The sequence below is a fragment of the Papio anubis genome, chromosome 11 (assembly GCF_008728515.1).
Source record: "Papio anubis isolate 15944 chromosome 11, Panubis1.0, whole genome shotgun sequence".
Taxonomy (NCBI): Eukaryota; Metazoa; Chordata; class Mammalia; order Primates; family Cercopithecidae; genus Papio; species Papio anubis.
Genome location: NC_044986.1, coordinates 506,324 through 528,639, shown reverse-complemented (window position 1 = coordinate 528,639; position 22,316 = coordinate 506,324). Strand labels below are relative to the sequence as shown.

At 52.6% G+C, this 22,316-nt stretch overlaps 1 protein-coding gene across 2 annotated transcripts in view; it reads right to left on the bottom strand.

The window, feature by feature from the left end:
- Positions 1-22,316, bottom strand: part of CFAP46 (cilia and flagella associated protein 46) — a 119,997-nt gene that overhangs the window by 24,458 nt on the left and 73,223 nt on the right. For both annotated transcript variants that reach the window (XM_031651966.1, XM_021943888.2), the window contains 9 exons: positions 19,550-19,750; positions 18,999-19,105; positions 17,725-17,901; positions 16,513-16,648; positions 10,527-10,715; positions 9,576-9,764; positions 6,537-6,671; positions 6,282-6,461; positions 5,663-5,833 (listed from right to left, as the gene is read on the bottom strand). In XM_031651966.1, coding sequence (XP_031507826.1) covers positions 5,663-5,833; positions 6,282-6,461; positions 6,537-6,671; positions 9,576-9,764; positions 10,527-10,715; positions 16,513-16,648; positions 17,725-17,901; positions 18,999-19,105; positions 19,550-19,750 — 1,485 coding nt within the window. The remainder of the gene's footprint in view (positions 1-5,662; positions 5,834-6,281; positions 6,462-6,536; positions 6,672-9,575; positions 9,765-10,526; positions 10,716-16,512; positions 16,649-17,724; positions 17,902-18,998; positions 19,106-19,549; positions 19,751-22,316) is intronic.

The following is a 22,316-nucleotide window of genomic DNA, read 5'->3' as shown; positions in this document are numbered from 1 at the left end:
TCACCTAGCCTCTTAGTAAAAGAGGAAGTTTTTTGCTTTATTTCTATGAGTTTTCAAAGTGGTTATTTCTTCTTTCAGTTTTTGGAAGAATTTACTGGTGAAGCCAGTGGGGTCTGGGTTTTCTTTGTGCAACATTTTAAATAAAAGATTCGATTTATTTGACAGACATTGAATCATTTGGATTTTCTACGCTTCTGTCGGCTTTGCTGAGCTGTGCTTTTTTGAGGACTTGGTCCGTTTGGGTCCCTTGTCGCCTGTATTGGAGTAAGGCTGTAAAGGACATTCTGTGTGAACTCTCAACACCTGCATCATCTCAGTGATGGGTCTTTTTCTTGCTCACATTGGAAACTCGCCTTTTCCCTTTTTTTCTTGAGCAGGGATTTCTCCATTTCATTGTCTTCTCTTTGGAACCAACTTGTGCCTTGGATTTCCTTTGCTGGTTTTGACTTCGCTGTTTCTTGTGCTGTATTGATTTGTCCTCTTTCATTTTTCTTAGATGTAATTTATTGTTGTTGTCCAGCTTCTCGAAATCAAAGCTTAAATCAAGGTTTTTTCTGGCTTTCTTCTTGTATTCAAGGCTGTATTTTTCCTGTAACCTGTTTGAACTAAGTCGCGTAAATTTTTATTTGTAGTATTTCCATTCACTAAGTCAGTTTAAATCTAAGTCAGTTTAAAGTGTTTTCTGAATTCCACTGTGACTTCTTCCTTGACTAATTTGATCATCATAAGTAACTGTTTAATTTCAAGGCGCCCGTGTTTCTCACAGGTCCATTTTTGTTACTGATTTCCCACTTTACGTCACCGAGGTTGGAAAACACGCTCTGAGTGACCTCGGTACTGGGGATCTCTGCTGTGGCTGTGTGTGGCCCAGCAACGGTTGCTTTCAGCCACGTCTGGTGAGGGCCTTCTTCCAGGTGGGGATGCCACAGAGTCCAGGGCGGTGTACGGCATCCCATGGCGAGGGGCTGAGTGTGCCAGCTCAGGTCTCTCCTCCTCTTGTTATAAAGTCACCAGTCCCGCTCCCAGGATAACCCCTGAATCTAAAACCATTAATTAGATCGACCCATTCATGAGTTTTGGAGGGAACATTCAAACCATAGCATTCTGCCCCCAAGACTCATGTCCTTATCATGTACAAATACATTCCTACAAAACCCATGCTCCCAAAGTCTTAACTTGTTCCAGCAGCAACTCAAAAATCAGAGTCTTATCTATGAGCCTGTGAAATCAAAACAAGTTCTCTACTTCCGACATACAGCAGTGGAACCGGTTGAGATGTTCCCACTTGAAAACAGGGGAACAGGCAAAAAGAGAGTAGTGGAGGCTCCAAGCAAGCCCCCACCCCACAGGGCTGACGTGACCCTAAATTCAGGGAATGGACTCTTCCAACAGCACCTGCTGCCTCCGGACACATGGGCTGGGGGTTGGGCCTCCCCGACGGCTTTGCTGGGTGCAGCCCACACGGCTGCTCTTCCAGGTTGGAGTCTGGTGCCTGAAGCTTCCCGAGCTGCCAGTGACTCCACAGCTCTGGGGTCCTGGTGGGGGTCCTGTTCCCGTGGCTGCACTAGGCTTTGTTCTGCTGGGCCCTCTGTGGTGGCTCCATCCCTGGGACGAGTCTCTGCCCGGGCCCCCAGACTTTCAATGGCATCCTTTGAAATCTGGATGGAGGCTGCCAAGTCTCCATCTTGCTCTCTGCAAGCTTGCAGAATCAGTGCCACGTGGCCATGGCCAATGCTATGTCCACATCTTGAGCTGTGGGTCTATCTGCACTGGAGCTGCCTGAGCCACCGCTGGGGCTGCCGTGGACAGCTGCGCTGGAATTTAGGGAGCACGGTCCTCAGCAGGCCCGGGGCAGGGAGCCTGTGGAGGGCACCTCTGGCCCATCCGCCAGAACAGTTCTGCCCTCCGTGGCCTCCAGGCTGGCAACGGCAGGGCAGCCTTGAAGATCTCTGAAATGTCTTCTGGGTGTTTCTTCCCCTGCCTTGAAGAACAGCACCAGCCCCTTCTCTCTGTATGGACTTCTGGTGAATGGTCAGAGCCTTGGCTCCTCTCCTGGGCACACCTTTCACTCTTTACGTGGCCAGGCTAAGAGCTTCCAGATCCTTCCACTTGCTTTTCTTCTGATGATAAATTCCATCTCCGAGTTATTTTTTCCCTTTTGCAGCTCAGTGTAGTGGCTGGAAGTAGCCATGAAGCAGCCTAATTATTTGCTGCTTGGATATTTATTCTACCAGATACCCTTGTTCACCACTCTCAAGTTCAGCCTTTGACAAAGCTGTTCCACATGGACAGTTCAGCCAAGGTCTTTGCTAATTTATGACGAAGCTGGTCTTTATTCTAGGTTTTAATACCTTGCTCCGCAGTTCCATCTGAAATCTCATCAGAATGGCCTTTCCGGTCCATATTTCCATCAGCGTCCTGGTCATGACCACTTAACGGATCTCTAAAGAGTTCCAAACTTTCCCTTGTCATTTTGTCTTCCAGGCAGACCCTCACCAGAATCACCCTCAATGATCCATTTACAGACATACCGGGTTTTTAAAAGCCTTGTCCTCCAAATGCTTTCAGCCTCTGCTTATTACTCAGTTCCAAAGCTGCTTCCATATGTTCAAATATTCATTATTGTCAACCACCCCACTCCTGGTACCAATTTTCTTAGTCCATTTCCATTTGTTTATAACAGAATATCTGAAACTGAATAATTTATGAAGAAAAGGAGACTATTTCTTACAATTCTGGAGGCTGAGAAGTCCAAGGTCAAAGGGCTGCATCTGATGAGGACCTTCTTGCAGGTGGGGTCTCTGAAGAGTCCCGAGGTGGCCCAGGATGCCACACGGTGAGGGGGCTGTGTTAGCCCAGGTCTTTTCCTCTTCTCATAAAGACATCAGCCCACTCCCGTGATAACCATAATCCATTAACTTATTAGTCAGCAAACGGGCTGATCCATTCATGAACCCTCATGACCCAGTTACCTCGTACAAGCCCCACCTCTCAATACTGCCACCTTGAGCATTGTTTCAACACGAGGTTCAAGGGGGACAAACGTTCAAATCATAGCACCCTTGCTTTGTCTTTTCCAATTTTCCCCTCAGATGGGGTCTTTTCTTCAGTCCGTTTCTCAGTCACAGATTCAACCTTGGGCTGCATTCACTTTTCCCTGAAACCCCCAAATTGAGCCCTTCATTTAGGAGAGCACATATGGGATGCTGCAGGGGACACTATGTCCTGGAGGCTGCATCCTCTCCAGGCACCACAAGACCACAGCTGATTTCACTGCCTTCCAGAAGCTTCCAGGGAACAACCCTAAGGCCCAGGACCTGGTGGGCGTTCCCACGGTGCCCTGGGGCTGCTCCTGGTGGGTGTTCCCAGGGTGCCGTGGGGCTCTGCTCTCAGTGGGCGTTCCCAGGGTGCCGTGGGGCTCTGGTCTCGGTGGGTGTTCCCAGGGCGCTGTAAGGCTCTGGTCTCGGTGGGCGTTCCCAGGGCGCCGCAGGGCTCTGGTCTCGGTGGGTGTTCCCAGGGCGCTGTAAGGCTCTGGTCTCGGTGGGCGTTCCCAGGGTGCCGTGGGGCTCTGGTCTTGGTGGGTGTTCCCAGGGCGCTGTAAGGCTCTGGTCTCAGTGGGCGGTCCCAAGGCGCTGTAAGGCACTGGTCTCGGTGGGTGTTCCCAGGGCGCCGTGGGGCTCTGGTCTTGGGTGTTCCCAGGGCGCCGTGGGGCTCTGGTCTCGGTGGGTGGTCCCAGGGCGCCATGGGGCTGCTCCTAGCCGCAGCACAGTGACCTCTCCCCTCCTGGCTCCAGGCTTGCTCCTTCTCCTCCTCGCAGAGCCTCTGTTGACACCAGTCCCAGCCAATCTCCGAATCGCCCAGTGGCCCCGGGATGGAGAGTGAGGGTTGACTCACTGCAGCAGATGCTCTCAGTGCAAAAATTTTAGTTTAGCAAGTTCTCATTGCTTCCATGGCTGATAACTTTACAAATATGAGGCTCCACCATTCACCGGCCTTTCCCGAGGATGCTCCAGTGGGCCTGCTGTGGCCTGTGACGTTCCCCAGCCAGACTGCAATGAGTCTGTGCCTGGCTGAGAGTCGGTGCAGCTTTTCCATGAGAATTCCTGCAACAGCAGGGCCTGAGGAGTGGTGACCCCCATCATGGTGACTGACGGCTCCCACGTGCCAAGCCCCAGGCCAGCTCCTGGCCCTGCACACAGTCCTGCATACACACTGGTGTCCTTGGTCCCCAAAGCTCCTATGGGGTGAGCTCTGCCTGGTCTGCAGCCATGGGGGAGGAAGAGCCATGACTCCCATGCCCAGCTTACCCACAGCAGGTGCTCTGGTGCCAGCCTGGCAGCTCACTCCTCACCTGTCCAGTAAGTGCTGCCTGGGGCAGCCCATTTTTTTTTAGATGGGGTCTCACTATGTTGGTCAGACTGGGCGTCAGTGGCTATTCACAGGCACTATCATGGCTCACTGCAGCCTCGAACTCCTGGGCTCAAGTGATTCTCCCGCCTCAGCCTCCTGAGTAGCTGGGACTATAGGTGCATGCCCCCATGCCCAGTTTAGACCACAGGCACGCACCCCTGCACCCAGCTTAGACCACAAGTGCCGCCCACATGCCCAGCTTGGACCACAGGCGCCCCCCGCATGCCCAGCTCAGACCACAGGCGCCCCTAACGCCCGGCTTAGCCCATTTTCATTCCTGCTTGCCATGCACACCCTCCTGGACCCAGCTCAGCTCCGGCAGGGCCATGTGCATCAGCGTCTTCCTCCAGACACAGGGCCAGCCTGTGCCACCTTCTCCTGTCCTTGGGCCTGGGCTGGGCCTGCAGGCCTCTTACCTCCGCCCTCCATCCTCTCAGCTTCAGAAGGACGGCAGCTTTCCAGGTTTCAACCTCTGGGTTGAGTCACTGGTTCTCACCTGGGGCTGTGTTGTTCCCACTGGCGATGTCTGCAGACATCTCTGGATGCCACAATGGCAGGGGTGCTCCTGCCACCCAGTGGCGGATGCTGCCCCCATCCCACCCTCACCAGCAAAACACTGTCTGCCAAACAGCCCTGGACAAGGGGATATTTGGTCAGGTCCACCCCAGCGAGAGGACCAGGGAGGCAGCCACGCAGCCAAAGGAGGGAGGGGCCCCATCAGGCCACACTTGTCTCTTTCCCACAATTCAAGAAATGTCATCAAGTCTTTTTTCTTTAAATACTGCCATTCGCACCTGCTAATCCAAATAAAAGGTGCCATTAGCTATCCTGCTCTACAGAAATGTTTCTCAAGATTAAACCCTCAGACCGGACCAAGGTGTAAAATATTTCCTTAAACAGAGGCAGGGAACATGCAGCTCCGATCCACATGAGGCCCTCAGGGCACTGCTGGCCCGTCTGTTGGTCAGCTCTTGGCTGCAGGCCTGGCTGTGCGTTTGTAGTTGTGACCTCGCCAACCTCACCGCACCCACCAGGTGGGCCGTTACTACCCCCACAAGGGCCAGGAGGACACTGAGGCTTGGAGAGGCTGGGCGACCCAGGCGCACATGGCTGGGGGCACGGGGAGGGATGGCTTATGAGCTGGGGGGTGAGCAAGGCTGCCCTCGCTCAGGCGTGGGACTGTGTGGCTGTGGTGTCTGTCCACAGAGCTCCAGAGCCGGGGGCAGGTTCAGTGTCATCCCTGCCCGCTTACCTTGGACACGGCAGCCAGCCTCTGCTCCACACTGGCACCCAGGCTGGTGGTGGTCCTGTCCTGGCACCGGAGCCGGTGCTGTAGCTGCAGCAGGGCCGCCAACTGTGAGCTGCTGGTGTTGGCCGTGGCTGCAAGCAGGACATCCCTCATTGTCTCCGAGGCCGAGCAGCTCTGAAAGGGAGCAGGGGAGGTATGACAGGGGCCCAAGGCCTGGGCGGGGAGGCCTTGCACCCTGCGAAGGGCGTGCAGTGGCTGCAGCCTGAGAGCAGGAATGGGCTCCCCTGGGATGCTGGCTCCTCCTGGCACCTGGAGAGTTGCGTGAGGCCACGCTTGTTCCCTCTGTGGGACCTCTGTGAGGTCCGCACGGACAGGGCCCTGCTGGCCTGTGACTGCCGGGTCTCCATGTCTGCCTGATGCAGGGGTTCGGGGATAAGCACACGAATGCGTGTTCTCTCTGAGCCACAAGTTTACGTGGTCGGCAGACTCCCACTGTTTGAGGACCCCGGCCTGTGGCCTGTTTCTCTAACGGCGTCCCCCCAAGGCGAGGGCCCCAGCTGAAGCCCAGGGTCCTCCCTCCTCTGTGAAGGCCTGGCTGGAGGTGCGTGGGGCAAAGACACACCTGAGACAGAGCCAGGAACTGGCAGGTAGTTGCAGGGTCCAGGGTGCCGACGCATTCCACCATCTCCAGGCTGGCGGCTGCTGCGACATCCAGGAGGCCACTGCCAAGGGCCACCTGTAGGCACTGCAGCAGCACCTCTGATGCCTGAGCCAGGTACTGCTGGGCCAGAACCATCCTCCCCTGTGGGGCACAAGGCTCGGGCTCAGGCCGGGCTCCGGGCAGAGGCCACACGAGGCTTGGGAGGGGCAGCCGCACCTTCAGGTCCTCGCCTCTCCTGCCGTGCTCCTCTGGGGCTGCCCTGGAGGCCAGCGGGTCCCTGCTGGACTTTGTGGCACCCTCTTCCTCGACCTCCAGCTCCAGAGACTTGAGGCCGCTCAGCTTGGCGCCCACCTGTGAGACACACAGCAGGTTGGCTGGCACTTCTGCGTTCCTGCTTGGACAGCGTGGGGAGGGCCCACCCAGGGAGGCTGGGGGGGTCGGGCTCCTCAGCAGGGTCCCTGGGTGGCGGGCACTGCAGGCTGCAGCGTGGCCTCTCACTGTCCCAAACCCTCCACCCCTGAGTTGATGCAGGGTGGCCCTGTACCGCGAGCCTGGGTGAGGGGACGTTGCAGCCAGGGTGAGAACGCAGCCCCCTCAAGGAAGCCGGCCTGAGTCACATGGGCCTGGAATCCAACACATTCCCAGGGGACTCCCGTTCCTGTCCTCTGGAAACACCTTTCCTGGAACCAGCCGGCACCGAGGCCGAGGCATCCACCGGCCCTCAGGGGCCCCCGGTCTGGCCAGGACACAAGCCCCAACCTGGGGATAGGAAGCCCAGGCAGCCCCTGAAGAACTGGGTTGAGAGGGAGCCCCCTGGGTTTTCAGGTCACGAGGTATCGCAGTGCCAAATCTGTGTATGCACCCATTGATTAGGCGTCAAAACAAAGAAAATATTGATAGAAATGGAGTGATGGAGAAGCCCCGGTTCTAGTAGGCTGCCCAAATGCAGGTGAAAACCAGCAAGCACGCTGGAGGCAGTGCAGCCGTGACCACCTGACCCGCACACGGCCTGGCCCCTTTCACATCGGAACACGCCGTTCAGGCATGTGCAGGACGTTTACCAAAACCAACCAGGCTGGGCCACGTGCAGCCACTGCAGAGTCCCCAGGACCGAGACCACTCAGGGTGTGTTTTCAACCACAACATTCAACTGGAAGTCAGTCGTGAAAACAGACCCGTGAGAAACACAGTCACCTTGAAATTAAACGAGATACAATCATCAAGTCAGTCAAAGAAGAAATTGCAATGGAATTTATAAAATGGACTTAGAGAATGAAAATACTGAGGGAGGAGAAAAGGAAAAGTCAGTGAGGCTGACAGCCAAGGCTGGTCCTTCGAGAAACAGCCTGAAATGTCACCGCCACAGGCACAGAGGGCCGCCGGGCAAAACCAAACTGCAGCGCACCGGTGAGCAGGAGGGGCCCAGCAGAGAAGCCTCCGTTCTCAGGTCGTCAGCCGGCTCTGGGAAATGTTTCCTCCCCTTTCCAGACATGAACACGGTGGGCTCTGAGGGAGCCTGCGTGGGTTGTGGGAGGGGTGGGGGCTTATCCAACGCACCCACAGCTGCACAAACAAGAAAGGCTGCGCTTTGTGCTCCTTAAGGACACGCCCGCAGCGGCACAGATAAGGAAGCCACAAGAACAGCAAAAGAGACGAGCACACTTTCTTATCAGAGCGTTCGGATTCAACTGTGAAGACGGCCACCCACTGGGGCCCTCTCCGCTGCAGAGCTTTCTTCCTTCACTTGCTAAACTTTTGCTGCAACCTCCCCGTGTCCACGCCCCTTAATTTTTTGGGTTCTGAGACAATGAACAACGAGCTCGGATAACACCTTAGACAATGTGACCAGCAACCCTAGACCGTGTCAATCCTACGTATCAAAATCTGGGAGACTGAAATGGGGGTTAGAGGAAAAATACAGCCTTGAATACAAGAAAAAAGCCAGAAAAACCTTGATTTAAGCTTTGATTTCAAGACGCTGGACAACAACATAAATCACATCTAAGGACAGCAAAAGGCAGGTACGTCCGGGCCTGGCCTGCATGGGGCGGGGGCCGCGGAAGACCCCTGTGTGCTCCACACGGGACTTGACGTCTGCTCTGCCCGGGCCCCTTCTCGCTGGGGAACCATCAGCAGCGTTCACAGATGAGGACGCCAGCGCCCAGGCGGCCATGCCAACCCTCGCTTTGGTCCACGCCCAGCTGCTACCCGAGCACATCAATGGAGGCTGGTTGCACCGAGAGCCACAACTCCATCCATTCACTTGAGGTACGTCAAGTCCTGTGCTCGGTCTTGAAGACGCAGGACAGACAGCATCTCAGGGCTGACCCAGGGCTGCATGGCACCTGGTGGGGGAATGGCCCTGGGCGTGGAGCCAGGCACACACAGCGTGGTTGCTCTGGTCCCTGAGGGCGTCTTCCTGAGGAGCCGGTGTGTGGGGACAAGCCCAGGTTCTCCGCTGCGGCAGGTGCCTTCCAGGGGAGGAACTGGCATCTGCACAAGTGTTTAGGAAGGTGACTTGAGGCTTTCAGGGCTTACTGGGGCCGTCACCAGGGTTGTGAGGCAGTAGGTCACTCCTGCAGCTGACTTGGCCCTGCCGGGCAGCCTTGCAGACTTCTGGAGAAGGGTGGGCCCTGGGCTGAGGGTGAAGAAGGTCCCAACTGCCCTTCTCAGAGCCACCTGGGCGCTGAGGCAGCAGCCTCCCTGGGCTGCAGGGGGTAGGGGATGGATGGGAGCCAAGGCTGCCCAGGGCTTGCCCTGCTGTGCTCTGGCATGGGTGCCACAGTGCCCGGTGCTCAGGCCCACCCTAGGCTGCTCCTGCAGCTTCTGAGCTCCCCAGGTCCCTGCTCCAGGCCCGGCCAGAGCCGCTGCTGCGGGAGACACCAGTTGCATTGTTCCGTGCTCGCCAGTGCAGGGCTGGATTGGGGCAGGCTGTGTGCTGGGGTGGGCTCCATGCTGGTGCGGGTCGACCCACATGCCCGCCTGCCCTCCCTGCCTGTCTGCCGTCCCTGCCTACTCCACAGACGCTGTGGTTCCCTCCCAGGTCTGTTCCGGAAGGCCTGTGTTTCACCAGCCCCATTTCTTCCCTCACACCTGCTTCCTACATTTTTCTCTCTTCCTGGGGCCATGCCCTTCTGCACGGAGGATGACACAATTCGTCTGCTATAATCAGGGGAGTCCTAAACACTTTGCTTGTGTTTTTAGGCACGGGTGACAGGTGTCGGACCGACTTGGGATAGAAGCGGGAGCACTTACCGAGGGGCCCTCCTCCCAGTAGCAGGCAGGGCGCACAGGGTCGGCTTGCATGGCCAGCAGGTGGAGGGCCCTCCCGGCCAGGCCCAGGAGCCGGGCGCGGATCTGCACACAGCCCACACTCAGCGGCTGCAGGCTCCCCAGCTGCGCCAGTGCCTCGTGTGCCAGAGTCCGCTTCAGCGTGAACCATTGCTTCGAAAAGACAGACACGTTACTGCTGCCACCCCAAGGGCGGCCGTCCCCCCTGCCCAGGGGACCCAGTGAGCCTGCCCCTCATGTCCTCTGTGGGTGGGGACACTGGGAGCTCTGAGAAACACCCCCGCCCGCAGGGTGCTGCCCGCGCAGGGAGGGTCTCGGGGCTCTGGTGTGGGGTCACAGACGTCTGCTCATATAACCTTAATTCAGCGCTCACTGACAAATCAATTTTAGGCCCATCTTTGGTTCATTTATACTTATGTAAATTAATTTGAGTCATATTTCATGACGTCTAAGAAAATGTAAAATGGAAGAATGTACATTTCCCTCAAAACATTCTACGTATTCAACTGTTTTGAATATGTCGTCAGCTGGACTCCATTCAACCAAAACGGAGTCCACCTCTATTGACTCTTTAATCCACATATGAATTAATTGTTAATATGAATTAATTAGTCAAAGCCAATTCATGAGTCGGGAAGGGCAGCTGCGAGTCATGTAGGAAACGCCGCCGCAGTGGAACCTGCATTTTATGAGCCAATTCAGTCCCCTCAAAGGGCGAGACAACGCCCTTCTTCTGCAAGGCCCGGGAGCCCCCCTGCTGCAAGAGGTCCCCGCAGGGAGGGCGCTCAGATTCCCCCAGCCGATCCGCACCGCCAGGCGTGCGGTGATGGAGACGCCTCCTGCTGGAACGGGGCCCCCCAGCGGCACTGTGGCCTGGTGCTCCCCCCACAGGGAATCTGCGACCCCAGCAATTACCAGCCCGACGGAAGTGCAGTCACTGGTGTTCTGCAGATAGTCCGCCAGCAGCTTCTCCAGGGACCCCTGCCCACTCTGCTGCCCGCGGGCCTCCTCCCAGATGAACTGGAGCATGTCCAGAGCCATCTCCACGAGGCTGAGCTTGAGGCGCGCCAGCTTCCTCATCAGGGGCGTGTTGACGTTCTGCAACTGAGGGGCCAGGCGTGCATCTGAAGCACGGAAGCTTCTGGTAAGCCTGACTCTACATCCCACGGCTTGGACGAGGCATAACCGACATCAGAAACTCAAAATAAACCGCACAGCTCTACAGTGAAAAACTGACACACTTGGATCACGAATACACCCGTGAAACCATCACCGCCTTCGAGATCACGCGGTAGCTCACCCCCAAATCTCTTCGTGCCCTGTCGTGTCCCTCCCGGTCACCTAGCTGCCTGCTGGCACCCTGCATTCATCTGCATTTTCCAGAACTGTGCCTACGCGGAAGCGCACAGTGTGCAGTCTTCTATCTGGTTCACTTCCCTCGGCGAAGTCACCGTGAGATCCCCCACGCGGCTGCACGCACGCTGCGTCCCTCACAGCCGGTGTCAGTGCACCGTGCGGACGGGCCACACTCTGCTTATCTATTCAAATATTGTATTTCCAGTTCTGGGGCTACGACGAGTAAAGCTGCTGCGAACACCCATGTGCAAGTGAACACACGGGAGTGGAAAGGCGGGGTCCTGGGTGGGCCTGTGTGTAATTCCTAGGAAGCAGCCGAACTGCCCTCTGCAGCAGCTGTGCCACTGGCGCTTAGGGCCCAGGTCTCTCCACACATCTGCTGTGGTTGGTCTTTTACATTGTAGCTGTTTTAATAGGTGGGTGGTGGTTTCTTACGATGGTTACAATTTGCGTGTCCCTAGCTGGCTGATGACACTATCTTTGCATGTGCTTATTTACCATCCACATATTTGCTTTGGGGGAGTGTCAGTTAAAATATTTTGCTCATGTTTTATTGGGTTGTTGTTAACTTTTGAGAGTTCTTTTTTTTTTTTTTTTTTTTTTTGAGACGGAGTCTCGCTCTGTCGCCCAGGCTGGAGTGCAGTGACCGGATCTCAGCTCACTGCAAGCTCCGCCTCCCGAGTTTACACCATTCTCCTGCCTCAGCCTCCCAAGTAGCTGGGACTACAGGCGCCGCCACCACGCCCAGCTAGTTTTTTGTATTTTTTTTTAGTAGAGATGGGGTTTTCACCGTGTTAGCCAGGATGGTCTCGATCTCCTGACCTCGTGATCCGCCCGTCTCGGCCTCCCAAAGTGCTGGGATTACAGGCTTGAGCCACTATCCATTCTGGACACAATATCTTTATCAGACAGAGGATCTGTAAATGTTTCCTCCCTATCCGTGGCTTCTTTTCCTTCTCTTCATACTGTCTTTTGAAGAGAGGTCCAAGCTATCACTTTATTACTTTATGGCTCATACTTTAGGTGTCATAAATAAGAAATCTTTGCCAAACCTGAGGTCACACATCTATTTTCCTATGTGTTCTTCTAGAAGCTTCATGGGTTTAGCCCTTATATTTAGGTCTACAATCTATTTGGAGTTAATTTTTACATATGGTGTGAGGCATGAAGTAAAGTGGGCTGTTTTGGACGTGGATGATCCTTCCTTTGGCGAGCCGCCTTTGTGTCTTTGGTGAAGGTCACCTTCCTGTGCGTGTGGGGTCCCCGCCTGGATTCGCTTTGTTCCGCATGTCAACTTTTACACGAGAGCCACACCGTCTGGATTCCCGCTCCTCTCTGTACTAGGCCTTAAAATCAGGCGGTGTCAGACCTTCCAATTTCGTTCTTCTTTTTCAAAGCTGTGTTGGCCATGTTAGGTCTTTTGTACTCTCATATGAATTTTAAAGTCATTTTGTCATTTTCTCCAAAAAAAAAGCCTGCAGTGATCTTGATCAGGGGTATAGACGATTTAGGGCGAATCAAGAACTTAACAATACTAAGTCCTCTGATCCACAAACATGGTATGTTTCTTCACCTACTTAGGTATTCCCAGCTACTTCTCACTTATATTTGTAGTTCTCAGAGTACAAGTCTTTACATTTTTGGGACAAATTTCATTTTTTAATGCCATCATAAAATTGTTTTAAAATTTTTAATATCTGAGTGTTTCCAGCATGTAGAAATACACAACTGATATCTGCATATTGTTCTTATATCCTGCAACCTTACTAAACTCAGTATTAGTAGCTTTATTTTTCGGTGGATTGCATATGACTGTGTATACAGACAATTTTGTTATATGTGAACAAAAACAGTTTCATTCCTTCCTTTCCAATCTGGATGCTTTCAATTTCCTTTTTTCCTGCCTGACTGCATAGGCTGGAACTCCCACGTCAACACGGAACACGGGTGAGAAGAGGGCACCTCCTCGTCTTGGTCCTTATCGAAAGGAGCATCGGTCTTTCTCCCATAACTGTGACGTTAGCTCTGGCTTTTTCACAGATGTCCTTTATCAGACTGAGGAAGTTTTCCTCTATTGTTTGCTAGGAGTGTTTACCAGGAATGGGTGTTGAATTTTGTCAAACGCTTTTCCTGCATCCACAAAGATGATCATATGGTTTTGTTAGTTTTGAAAATAAATGGTGAAGCAAGTTAATTTTTGAATGTTAAACTATTCTTGGGGTAACCTTGGCTTGGTTATGATGTATTATCCTTTTTAAATACTGTTGGATTTAATTTGCTAACATTTTGTTCACAAGGAATGCTGGTCAGTAGCTTTTTGTTGTTGTTGTTTATATCTTTATCTTGTTTTGGTATCAAGGTAATATTTGCATCATAGAAAAACTGGGACGTATTCTCTCCTCAATTTTCTAGAACAATTTGTGTAGAACTGGTATTATTTTTTCTTAGATACTTGGCAGAATTCACCAGTCAAGCCATCTGGGCTTGACATTTTCTTTGTGAGAATGCTTTTAATTACAAATTAAAAATTTAAAATATATAGGGCTACTCAGGCTTTCTTTTTGAGTGGGCTTTGGTAGTTCATGCTTTCAAGGAATTTTTCCATTTCATCTAAGTTGGCAAATATATTAGCATAAAGTTGTTTGTAATATGATCCCCTTATTATCCTTTCAATATCTGTAGAATCCACGGAGAAATTGCGTCTCTCATTCCTGATATTGGCAATTTATGTCATCTTTTTTTTTCTGATCCGTCCGACTAGAAGTTTTTCAATTTACCGATCTTTTCAAAGAACTAGCTTTGGTTTCATTACTTTCCTCTTTTATTTTTCTGTTTTCTGTTTCACTGATTGATTGCCACTCTGATCTTTACTTTTTATTCCTCTGCTTATTTGGGAACTGAGTTTGCTCTCTTCATACTTTTGTAAGTTGCAGGCTGAAGTAATTGATTTGAATCTTTTCCCATTTCTCCTACAGGTGTTTAGTGCTGTAAATTTCTATCTCAGTATTGCATTGGCAACATCTTAAACATTTTGATAGGTGTTTTTTAAATTCCCTTCAGTTCAAAATACTTTCTCCTTTGATTTCTTCTGTGGCCCACAGTTATTGCAACGTTTCCTATTTACTTTTCAAATCTTTGGCATTTCGCACATACATAGCTGTTTTTTTGTTTTGTTTTTTGTTTTTTGGGTTTTTTTTTGAGACGGAGTCTCGCTCTGTCACCCAGGCTGGAGTGCGGTGGCGCAATCTCAGCTCACTGCAAGCTCCGCCTCCCAGGTTCACGACATTCTCTTGCCTCAGCCTCCCGAGTAGCTAGGACTACAGGCACCCGCCACTACACCTGGCTAATTTTTTGTATTTTTTTTTTTAGTAGAGACGGGGTTTCACCGTGTTAGCCAGGATGGTCTCGATCTCCTGCCCTCGTGATCCGCCCGCCTTGGCCTCCCAAAGTGCGGGATTACAGGCATGAGCCACCGCGCCTGGCCAGCTTTCTGTTTTTTTAAATTGAGGTAAAAGTCACATAGCATAAAATTAACCATTTAAAAATATACAACTCAGTGGCACTTACACATTCACAACATTGTGCCACCATCATCTCTAATTCCACAACATTTTCATCACTCCAAAAGGAAACCCCTCACCCATTAAAAAATCATCCCTCATCCTCCTTGCCCTGTTTTCTACGGATTTATCTATCTTTCTGTTTCTGATTTCTAATTTAGATTGTGGCACCAGTATACATTTTGTATAACTTACATCTTTTAAATTTATTGAGACTTGTTTTATGGTCCAAAATACGGTCCATCTTGAAACATATTCACGTGCACATAAAGAGCATCTTATTCTCCTGTTGTTGGGTGAACGTTCTAGAAATATCTTTAGGTCATAGTGGTTGGTAGTGTTGTTCAAATCTTCTAGTGATTTGCTGATTTTCTGGCTCTTTGTTCCATTAATCCTGAGGGGTACTGAAATCTGACTGCAAGTGTGGGGTTGTCTATTTTTCCATTGCAATTTTGTCAGTTTTTGCTTCATTGACTGCGAAACTCCGTTATTAGCTACAGAAATGTTTGCACTTCTAGCCTCTTGACTGGTTGCGCTGTTTGCACTATAAAATGAGTTTCTTTATCCTTGGTAATATTCTTTTTTCCAAAGTCGGCTTAGTTATTAATATAGCCACCGCAGCTTTCTTTTCATTAGTGTTAGCTGGTATATTTTTTCCATTCTCCTTTTAACCTATTTATGTCTTAATATTTAAAGTGGCTTTCTTGTAGGTAACCCATAGTTGGGTTTTGCTTTTTTATATAATCTGACAAATTCTTTTAACTGAGGGCGTTTTGATTATTTAAATTTCATGTAATTATTCCATGATTAGGTCTAAGGTTATCATCTTGCTGTTTATTTTCTGTTGGTCTCACCTGTCCTTTATTATTTTTCTTTTTTCTGCTTTCATGGGGGACAAATGAATACTTGTTATGATTTCCATGTATCTCCTTTCTTGGCTCATGCAGCACACATCTGTATTCCGGGACTTCTGTGGCTGTTGTGGTGTGTGGAGAGTATGATGCCACTTCACGCAGAGCATAGAAACCTCGCATCTGTTACTGGCCTCCCAATCTTTATGCCATTGTTGTCATACGTTTCATTTTTACTGCTATAGGCCCCGTGCTACATTGTTATTGTTTAAGCAGCCAATTATCTTTCAGAGTGATTTTTAGAATAAGAAAGATTGGACACACTTTCCCCTGCAGTTTACGTGTTTGAGGCTCTCCACGCACCTGTGTGGATCCACACTTCAGTGGGCATGGCTTCCTTCTGCCTGCGGGACTGACTCCAAGAGCTCCTGCAGCCCCTGAGGATGCCTTCCTTCGGCTCTCGAGTGTTTGCAGAAACATCTTTCTCTCACCTTCATTAAGAATCGTATTTTCTGGGTATAGAATTCCAGGTCGGCAGTGTTTCCTCTTGGCCTTCACAGAGGTCCCTGCACTGGGCTCTCAGCTACACCGCTTCTGTGGGAAGCTGCGCCATTCACCTCTGTCACTCTGCACACAACGTGCAGTGCTCTCTGTCTGACACTCAGATGCTCTTCTTATCAGTGGTGTTAAACCATCTGGTTACGGCCCTGACACAGTTTCATTCCTCTTCAGAGTTCTTGTGCGTGGGATTCATTCAGCTTCTTGGATCTGTGGGTTTGTATTTATTTTTATCAAATTTGGAAAATGTTCAGTCATTAGTTATTTAAATTATTCTACTTTCTCCTCTTCTCCCAGGATTCCAATTACACCTATATTCGTGCACTTAAAACTGTGTGACTTTAATTTTTGTTCTCTTTAATTTCATTTTCAAAAGTTTCTGTTGCTATGTCTCTAAGTTCTCCAATGTTTTCTCCTGCCATCGTTGTCATTCACTCCACCTGTCATTCACTCCGGTCCCTGTTACTCCATTTCAGCTAGAAGCAGAAGTCAGCTGGCTTGTAAGGTAAGTTACAGTGGGGTTTATATCCCGGTGGGAGTGACCCAGTGTACACAGGAACCAGGACACTTGCTTACATCTTGAAGTGACAGTAGGCCCTGGACGCTGTGGAGCCTCCCTTCCTCCTCAACCACGGCGCCCTGGGCCAGGCCATATGCTTCCAAGTAATACGCAGTTTTTTGTTCTTCATCTTCCTCGTTCTGGGCACGTAACCTTTATAAGACATAAGAATGGCATTTGGAACAAAAAATGTTAAAACATTATGTTATTATTACTAAATGTTTAATATGTCATTTTCTATCATTATACTATATATTTTATTAGTGCTTAAAATGATGTTTTAAAATAGCTAACATGTAAAGACATTCTCGATATGTCTTAGAGGTTTAAGAAGCTGGAATAATGCAGTATGTACAGCGTATTATGGTTATGAAATTTAAATCTGTGCTTGAAGGAGATTTGCGGAAGCAATTCTACAGCATCAGCTTTACCCAGCGGGCTGGGTTTGATCGGCTAACTCAGCTTCCGCAAGGACAGCGTACGGCATCCACAGTGACAGACACGGCTCAGGTCAGACCTTGTGGTGGGCTACACCTTCCCCGCACAGGCTTCTGCATGCCTGCACTGGGCCCGCCGTGTCGAGACGCTTGCGTGTGGACAAGTGGGGGCAGCCCCAGGTTGGGGCCAGGGCAGTGGACGGGGCCAGGGAGGCTTTGCCAGGGCAGGGGTGGCTGGCAGCTGCTGTGGTGGGGACGGCTGGCATCAGGACTGTGTGGGCCCTGCCCTTGGGGGGAGCAGCCCCTGAGATGCCGCCTGGCGCCGGGCTACAGAGCCATGCAGAGCAGGGCCGTCTCCTTAGGTCAGGGCCCTGCAAGCAGCTCAGGGCTGTGCTTGGGATGTGCGCGTGTGACCTGGGCCTGGGCACGTGTGTGCAACGCTGCAACGCGTGTGTGCCTGTGGCTGGTGGGGGTGGGTGGTGCTGTATGTCTGCCAAGGGCTGGAGGTGCAAGGCCCAATGTGGGTGCCCTTGAGGGAGGTGTGGGCAGCCACGGGGCTGGGGCCAGAAGGAGGCCCTGTCGGGGCAACGGGGCTCCCCCGACGGGGAGGGCTGGACATGTGATCAGAACATGTGGGGGAGGCGGCAGCCGGGAGCTTCCCAGGGGAGGGGCCTGTGGACCCCAAGGGGGTGCAGCTGGGGTGAGCCAGGCCCAGAGGGCAGGATGGCACTGGGCGTGCTGCGTGTGGGAGAAGCAGTGACTCCCGTGCAGGGGGCGCAGAGGCAGCCTTACCTCTTGATCTTCGCACGCTCTAGTTTTACATCAACACAGTTCTCTTTGTAGCCACAGGCGATAAACTTTCTCTCAATTTCCAGCAGGCTATCGTCCATGTCTTTCAGCAGCAGCGAGCACTCTGTGGCTTCAGTGACCGCCGACTGCTGCGCAACTCTGACCCGCAGGCTCAGGCACCTGACGGAGGGACGGTTTGGGGCCTGGAGTCAGAAGCCCCAGGGCCGCGTCAGGACTTGCGGCTGGGCTGCTGCTGTTCTCCCCGGTGTTCATCCAGGGATGCTCGAAGAAACACTTTTGGAGCGTTTCTTGAAAATCAACATCATACGGGCCTCATTCTGTGATCGCGTGTGATAAAATCAGCCCCACCCCAGGCACTGCATCCAGGTGGAAATTCAAAAACCCTCTCCTACTTGACTCACTAGCGGAACAGAACCCGCGCTGAAGCGTTGGGCGGTTCACACACTGCAGCTGCGGGGCCCAGGGCAAGGCCGGGAGGGAGGCGGAGAGCACAGGAGCCAGGCTGCGGCCCGGAGCAGCCACAGCAGGGCCCCGGGCTGCCCTCGCGCAGATGCAGAGAGCTCCACAAAGACGAAGCAGAACACGAGGAAAGCCCGAGTCAGCTGGGGTCTGTAAACCAAAGCCAGCTCCTTAAAAACGTCCACTGTGTTGGAGCCTGTGATTCCGATTTAGAAGAGATGGCGTCGCCAGCCTGGCCAACATGGTGAAACCACATCTCTACTAAAAATACAAAAATTAGCCGGGCGTGCTGGCGCGTGCCTGTAATCCCAGCAACTCGGGTGGCTGAGGCAGGAGAATTGCTTGAACCAGGGAGCTGGAAGTTGCAGTGAGCTGAGATTGCACCACCGTACTCCAGCCTGGGCGACAGAGAGACGGCGCCAATAAACGGCAATGAGGGAGGCGTGCCTGCGGCAAGGGCTTTGTGAAAGCTGTAAGAACACATGCCCTACAAATTCACACGGACACACCACAAACTTAGAGGAAAAGGGTTCCTAGGCCCTTCCCAAGGCCCTGGAGTTGCCTTTCGAAGCCAGACAGGACACGTGGATGCAAGGCCCACTTCTCAGAGAAAGCCTGAAGCAAGCTCAGGAAACTTCTGGAGCTTTCTGGAGCTGTGCGGAAAGCTGTGGATATGAGGCCCCATGACGTGGGCCTCTGAACTTGCACAGGCTGGACGTATGGCACAAAAATCGCAGACGGAAAAGAGGAAACCACAGCTTTCACGCTAATGAACAGTGTTTCTTACAAGGAGTTACCTGGCTTCTAGATCTGTGATCATGAATTCCAATAAAGGCAGTCGGTTTGGTCTTTCTTTCTTGAGGATCTTGAAGGCATTGATGAGCTTCTGAAATATGTGACACACCTGAGGACAGGCGGGGGTGGATACGGGTGTGTCTGAGGACAGGCGGGCATGGATACAGGTCTGAGGACAGGCAGGCAGGGACAGATACAGGCCTGAGGACAGGCAGGCGGGGACAGGTACAGGCCTGAGGATGGGTGGGTGGGGACAGATACAGGCCTGAGGACAGGCGGGCGGGGACAGATACAGGCCTGAGGACAGGCAGGCGGGGACAGGTACAGGCCTGAGGACGAGTGGGTGGGGACAGATACAGGCCTGAGGACAGGCGGGGGTGGATATGGGTGTGTCTGAGGACAGGCAGGCGGGGACAGATACAGGCCTGCTTGAGGACGGGTAGGGGTGGATACCGGCGTGTCTGAGGGTGGGCAGGGATGGATCCGGGCGTGTCATCAGCGGTCTGCCAGGCAGAGCATCCGACGTGCAGCCCCAGGTCCCCGTGCCTCTTACCGTAGCTTCTCTTCCTGGGTGTTCCATGGACAAGAGCGCCTCTGCCAGGGTCAGAGTGGAATTGTACCAGAACTCCTCACTTCCGCCCAGGGGCTGGGCCTGTGCGATCATTTTCTTGGCTTGTCCATAGTTTTTCTCCTTGTTGGCCAACTGTGCGAGGAGGAGCAGGCACTGGGCCTCTGCACAGGGCTCATCCAGCTCCTGAAGGAGAGAGACTCAGACATGTGTGGGTTCCTCTACAGACGTGTGCAGGCAGGGAGATCGGAGAAGGTAGAGAGAAGGAGGAGGCAGACAGAGAGGCAGAGGCAGACAGAGGCACCGGGTGAGGGGAAGACAGGGCCGCTCACTCTGCCAGCGGACGGGTGGGGCCCACGGCCGCCCTCGCACTCCCTGGCAGGACTTGCTGTCCTGCCCGGCTCCTGCAGCCCTGTGGCTCCTCGAGTGGGACGCCCACCCTCCCCGCCCTCCCGAGGCTTCTCTGGAGTCAGCACCGGCTGCAGCGTGCATGACTGTATCTGATTCCATTTAATTATATTTCAGTGATGTGCTGATGAGCGGGATCGGCGTTCAGTGAGGCGCAGCCCCACTCTGGCTCGTCTTCAGGGGGATCTGTCTCCCCCTGCCTGGGCAGCAGGAAGCTTAGTCCCCGGAGCCTCCTGGGGCTCCTGCTGGCCTCGTCCTAGCCCTGTCTTTTAGAGGCTCCCGCTTGGGGCGAAAGGCTTCGGGACAGTCGCACTTGGACACCGATGCTGAGAGCGGCTCAGAGGCTCCCAGAGCCCGGCCTGCCCGTCCGGGGCCTGCTGCCAGGGAGTTGGGCAGCCACATGATCTGGGACAGAAACACAGGGCAGCCTGTGCTAAGAAGAGAGGGGTGCTGGTCGGAGGGTGAGGAGAGGACGGGAGCGGCGGTGGAAAGCAGGTCCCAGCTCCAGGGCTGCCCGGGTATCTTCTGCAGCAGAAAGGCGGTGTCCTGTTCCCAGGCATCACTTTCTGGCCAAACAAGATGCCCTGTGTGCTCGATTGGACCTGGGCAGGCCCCTCCCAGGTGTAGATGCAGGTGCGGGGACAGAGGGGAGGGTGGGCTGATGAGCTGGGGCTACCCACCAGAGAGCAGGTGTCCCAGCTGCTGAGGGCTCCATCTCTGGCCGTTCCATGCATTTAGATGCCCAGGACGAGGGAGGGACCGCAGCCACTAGGGAGGCGTGCCCCAGGTGTGCCCCAGTTGTGCCCCTGCCCGACACAGGATCCACCTGGACACCACAGCCCGCACGCACCGGGCACGGCTGTGACCGCCAGAGATGGCGTGGGGAGGGCCTGGGTTCACCGCAGCCTCGTGGGCAGTCAGGTGTGGCCTGTGGGCAGGTGTTAAGCTGGAGAAATGAAGAACATTCGCCTGGATAAACAAACGCGAGGGTGTCCGGAGCCTCGAGGTGGGGAAGAGGCCGCCGTGAAGCAGACGGGCAAAACAACAAAAGGTCAATAGGGCCGATAAGAGGAGCTGTTCGGTAGGTCGAAGCGGTGACAAGGTGAACAAGGGGCTTCCGTAAAGAATTGAGGTGGGACAAACTTTAGCTGGGGATAAAGGGAAAATAAAACAAGGGAAGGGATAAGTCAGGTGGTGTAAAGTGGGCAGAGGGCAATAAGAGGTCGAGTCGTCGGAATTAAAGATAAAGGTGGGGATAAAGTCGATGGAGAGTCGGGTCAGGAGAGGGATGGAAATCGAAATCCGAAAGGATCAAAAAATCACGGAAATCGAAAAATCGGCTCCATCCATATCAAAATCGAAATCAAAAAAATCAAATCAAATCAAAGGCTCAGAAATCCGGAAATCAAATCAAAATCAAAAATCAAAATAAATCATCCAGAAATCCGTCGAAAAATAAAATCGACAAAATCACATCAAAATAAAATCCGTCCGTCGAATCGAAATCAAAATCACGTCGAAATCCAGAAATCGGAAATAAATCATCCGCTCAAAATAAATCCGAAATCAAATCATCAAAATCGAAATCCGAAATCGAAATCGAAAATCATCCAGAAATCAAAATCCCAATCAAAATCGGCATCAAAATCCATCATCAAAATCAATCATAAAGAAATCGAAATCGGAAATCGAGGAAATCAAAGTCGTCACCGTCAGAAATCAAAGTCGAAAATCGTCATCGGAAATAGAAATCGTCACGAAAAGTCGTCGAAAAATCGTCGTCGAAAATAAAATCATCCCGAAATCATCGAAATCACGTCAACAAAATCGTCGAAATCCAGAAATCAAAATCATCGAAATCATCAAAATCGAAATCGAAATCATCCGTCAATCAATCCATCATCCGTCATCCATCGGAAATCGAAATCAATAAATCATCAAATCGAAATCCATCAAATAAAATCAGCTCCATCAGCTCCATCATCCAAGTGGGGTGATGAGAGGTGGGTAGGGTGGGGTGGGGTGAAAGGTAGGGTGGGGTAGAGGTGGGGTGGGGGGTGGGGTGGGGAGGGGGGGTAGGGTGGGTAGGGTGGGTAGGGTGGGTAGGGTGGGGTGGGGGTGAGTGGGGGTGGGTGGGGGCTGGAGATGGGGTGGGTGGGGTGGGTAAGGGGTGTGAGGCTGATGCCAGGGTCTCCAGTGCTGACACTGAGTGGGAGGGCAGAGCCCTGTCCGGAGGAGTAGGCAGCACAAGGTGGCAGCCCAGGGCAGATGTTTCCAGCCTGGGAGTCCCTGAGGGTCACGACGGGGGTCTGAGGTGCTGGAGCCACAGCGGGAGGCGGGGAGG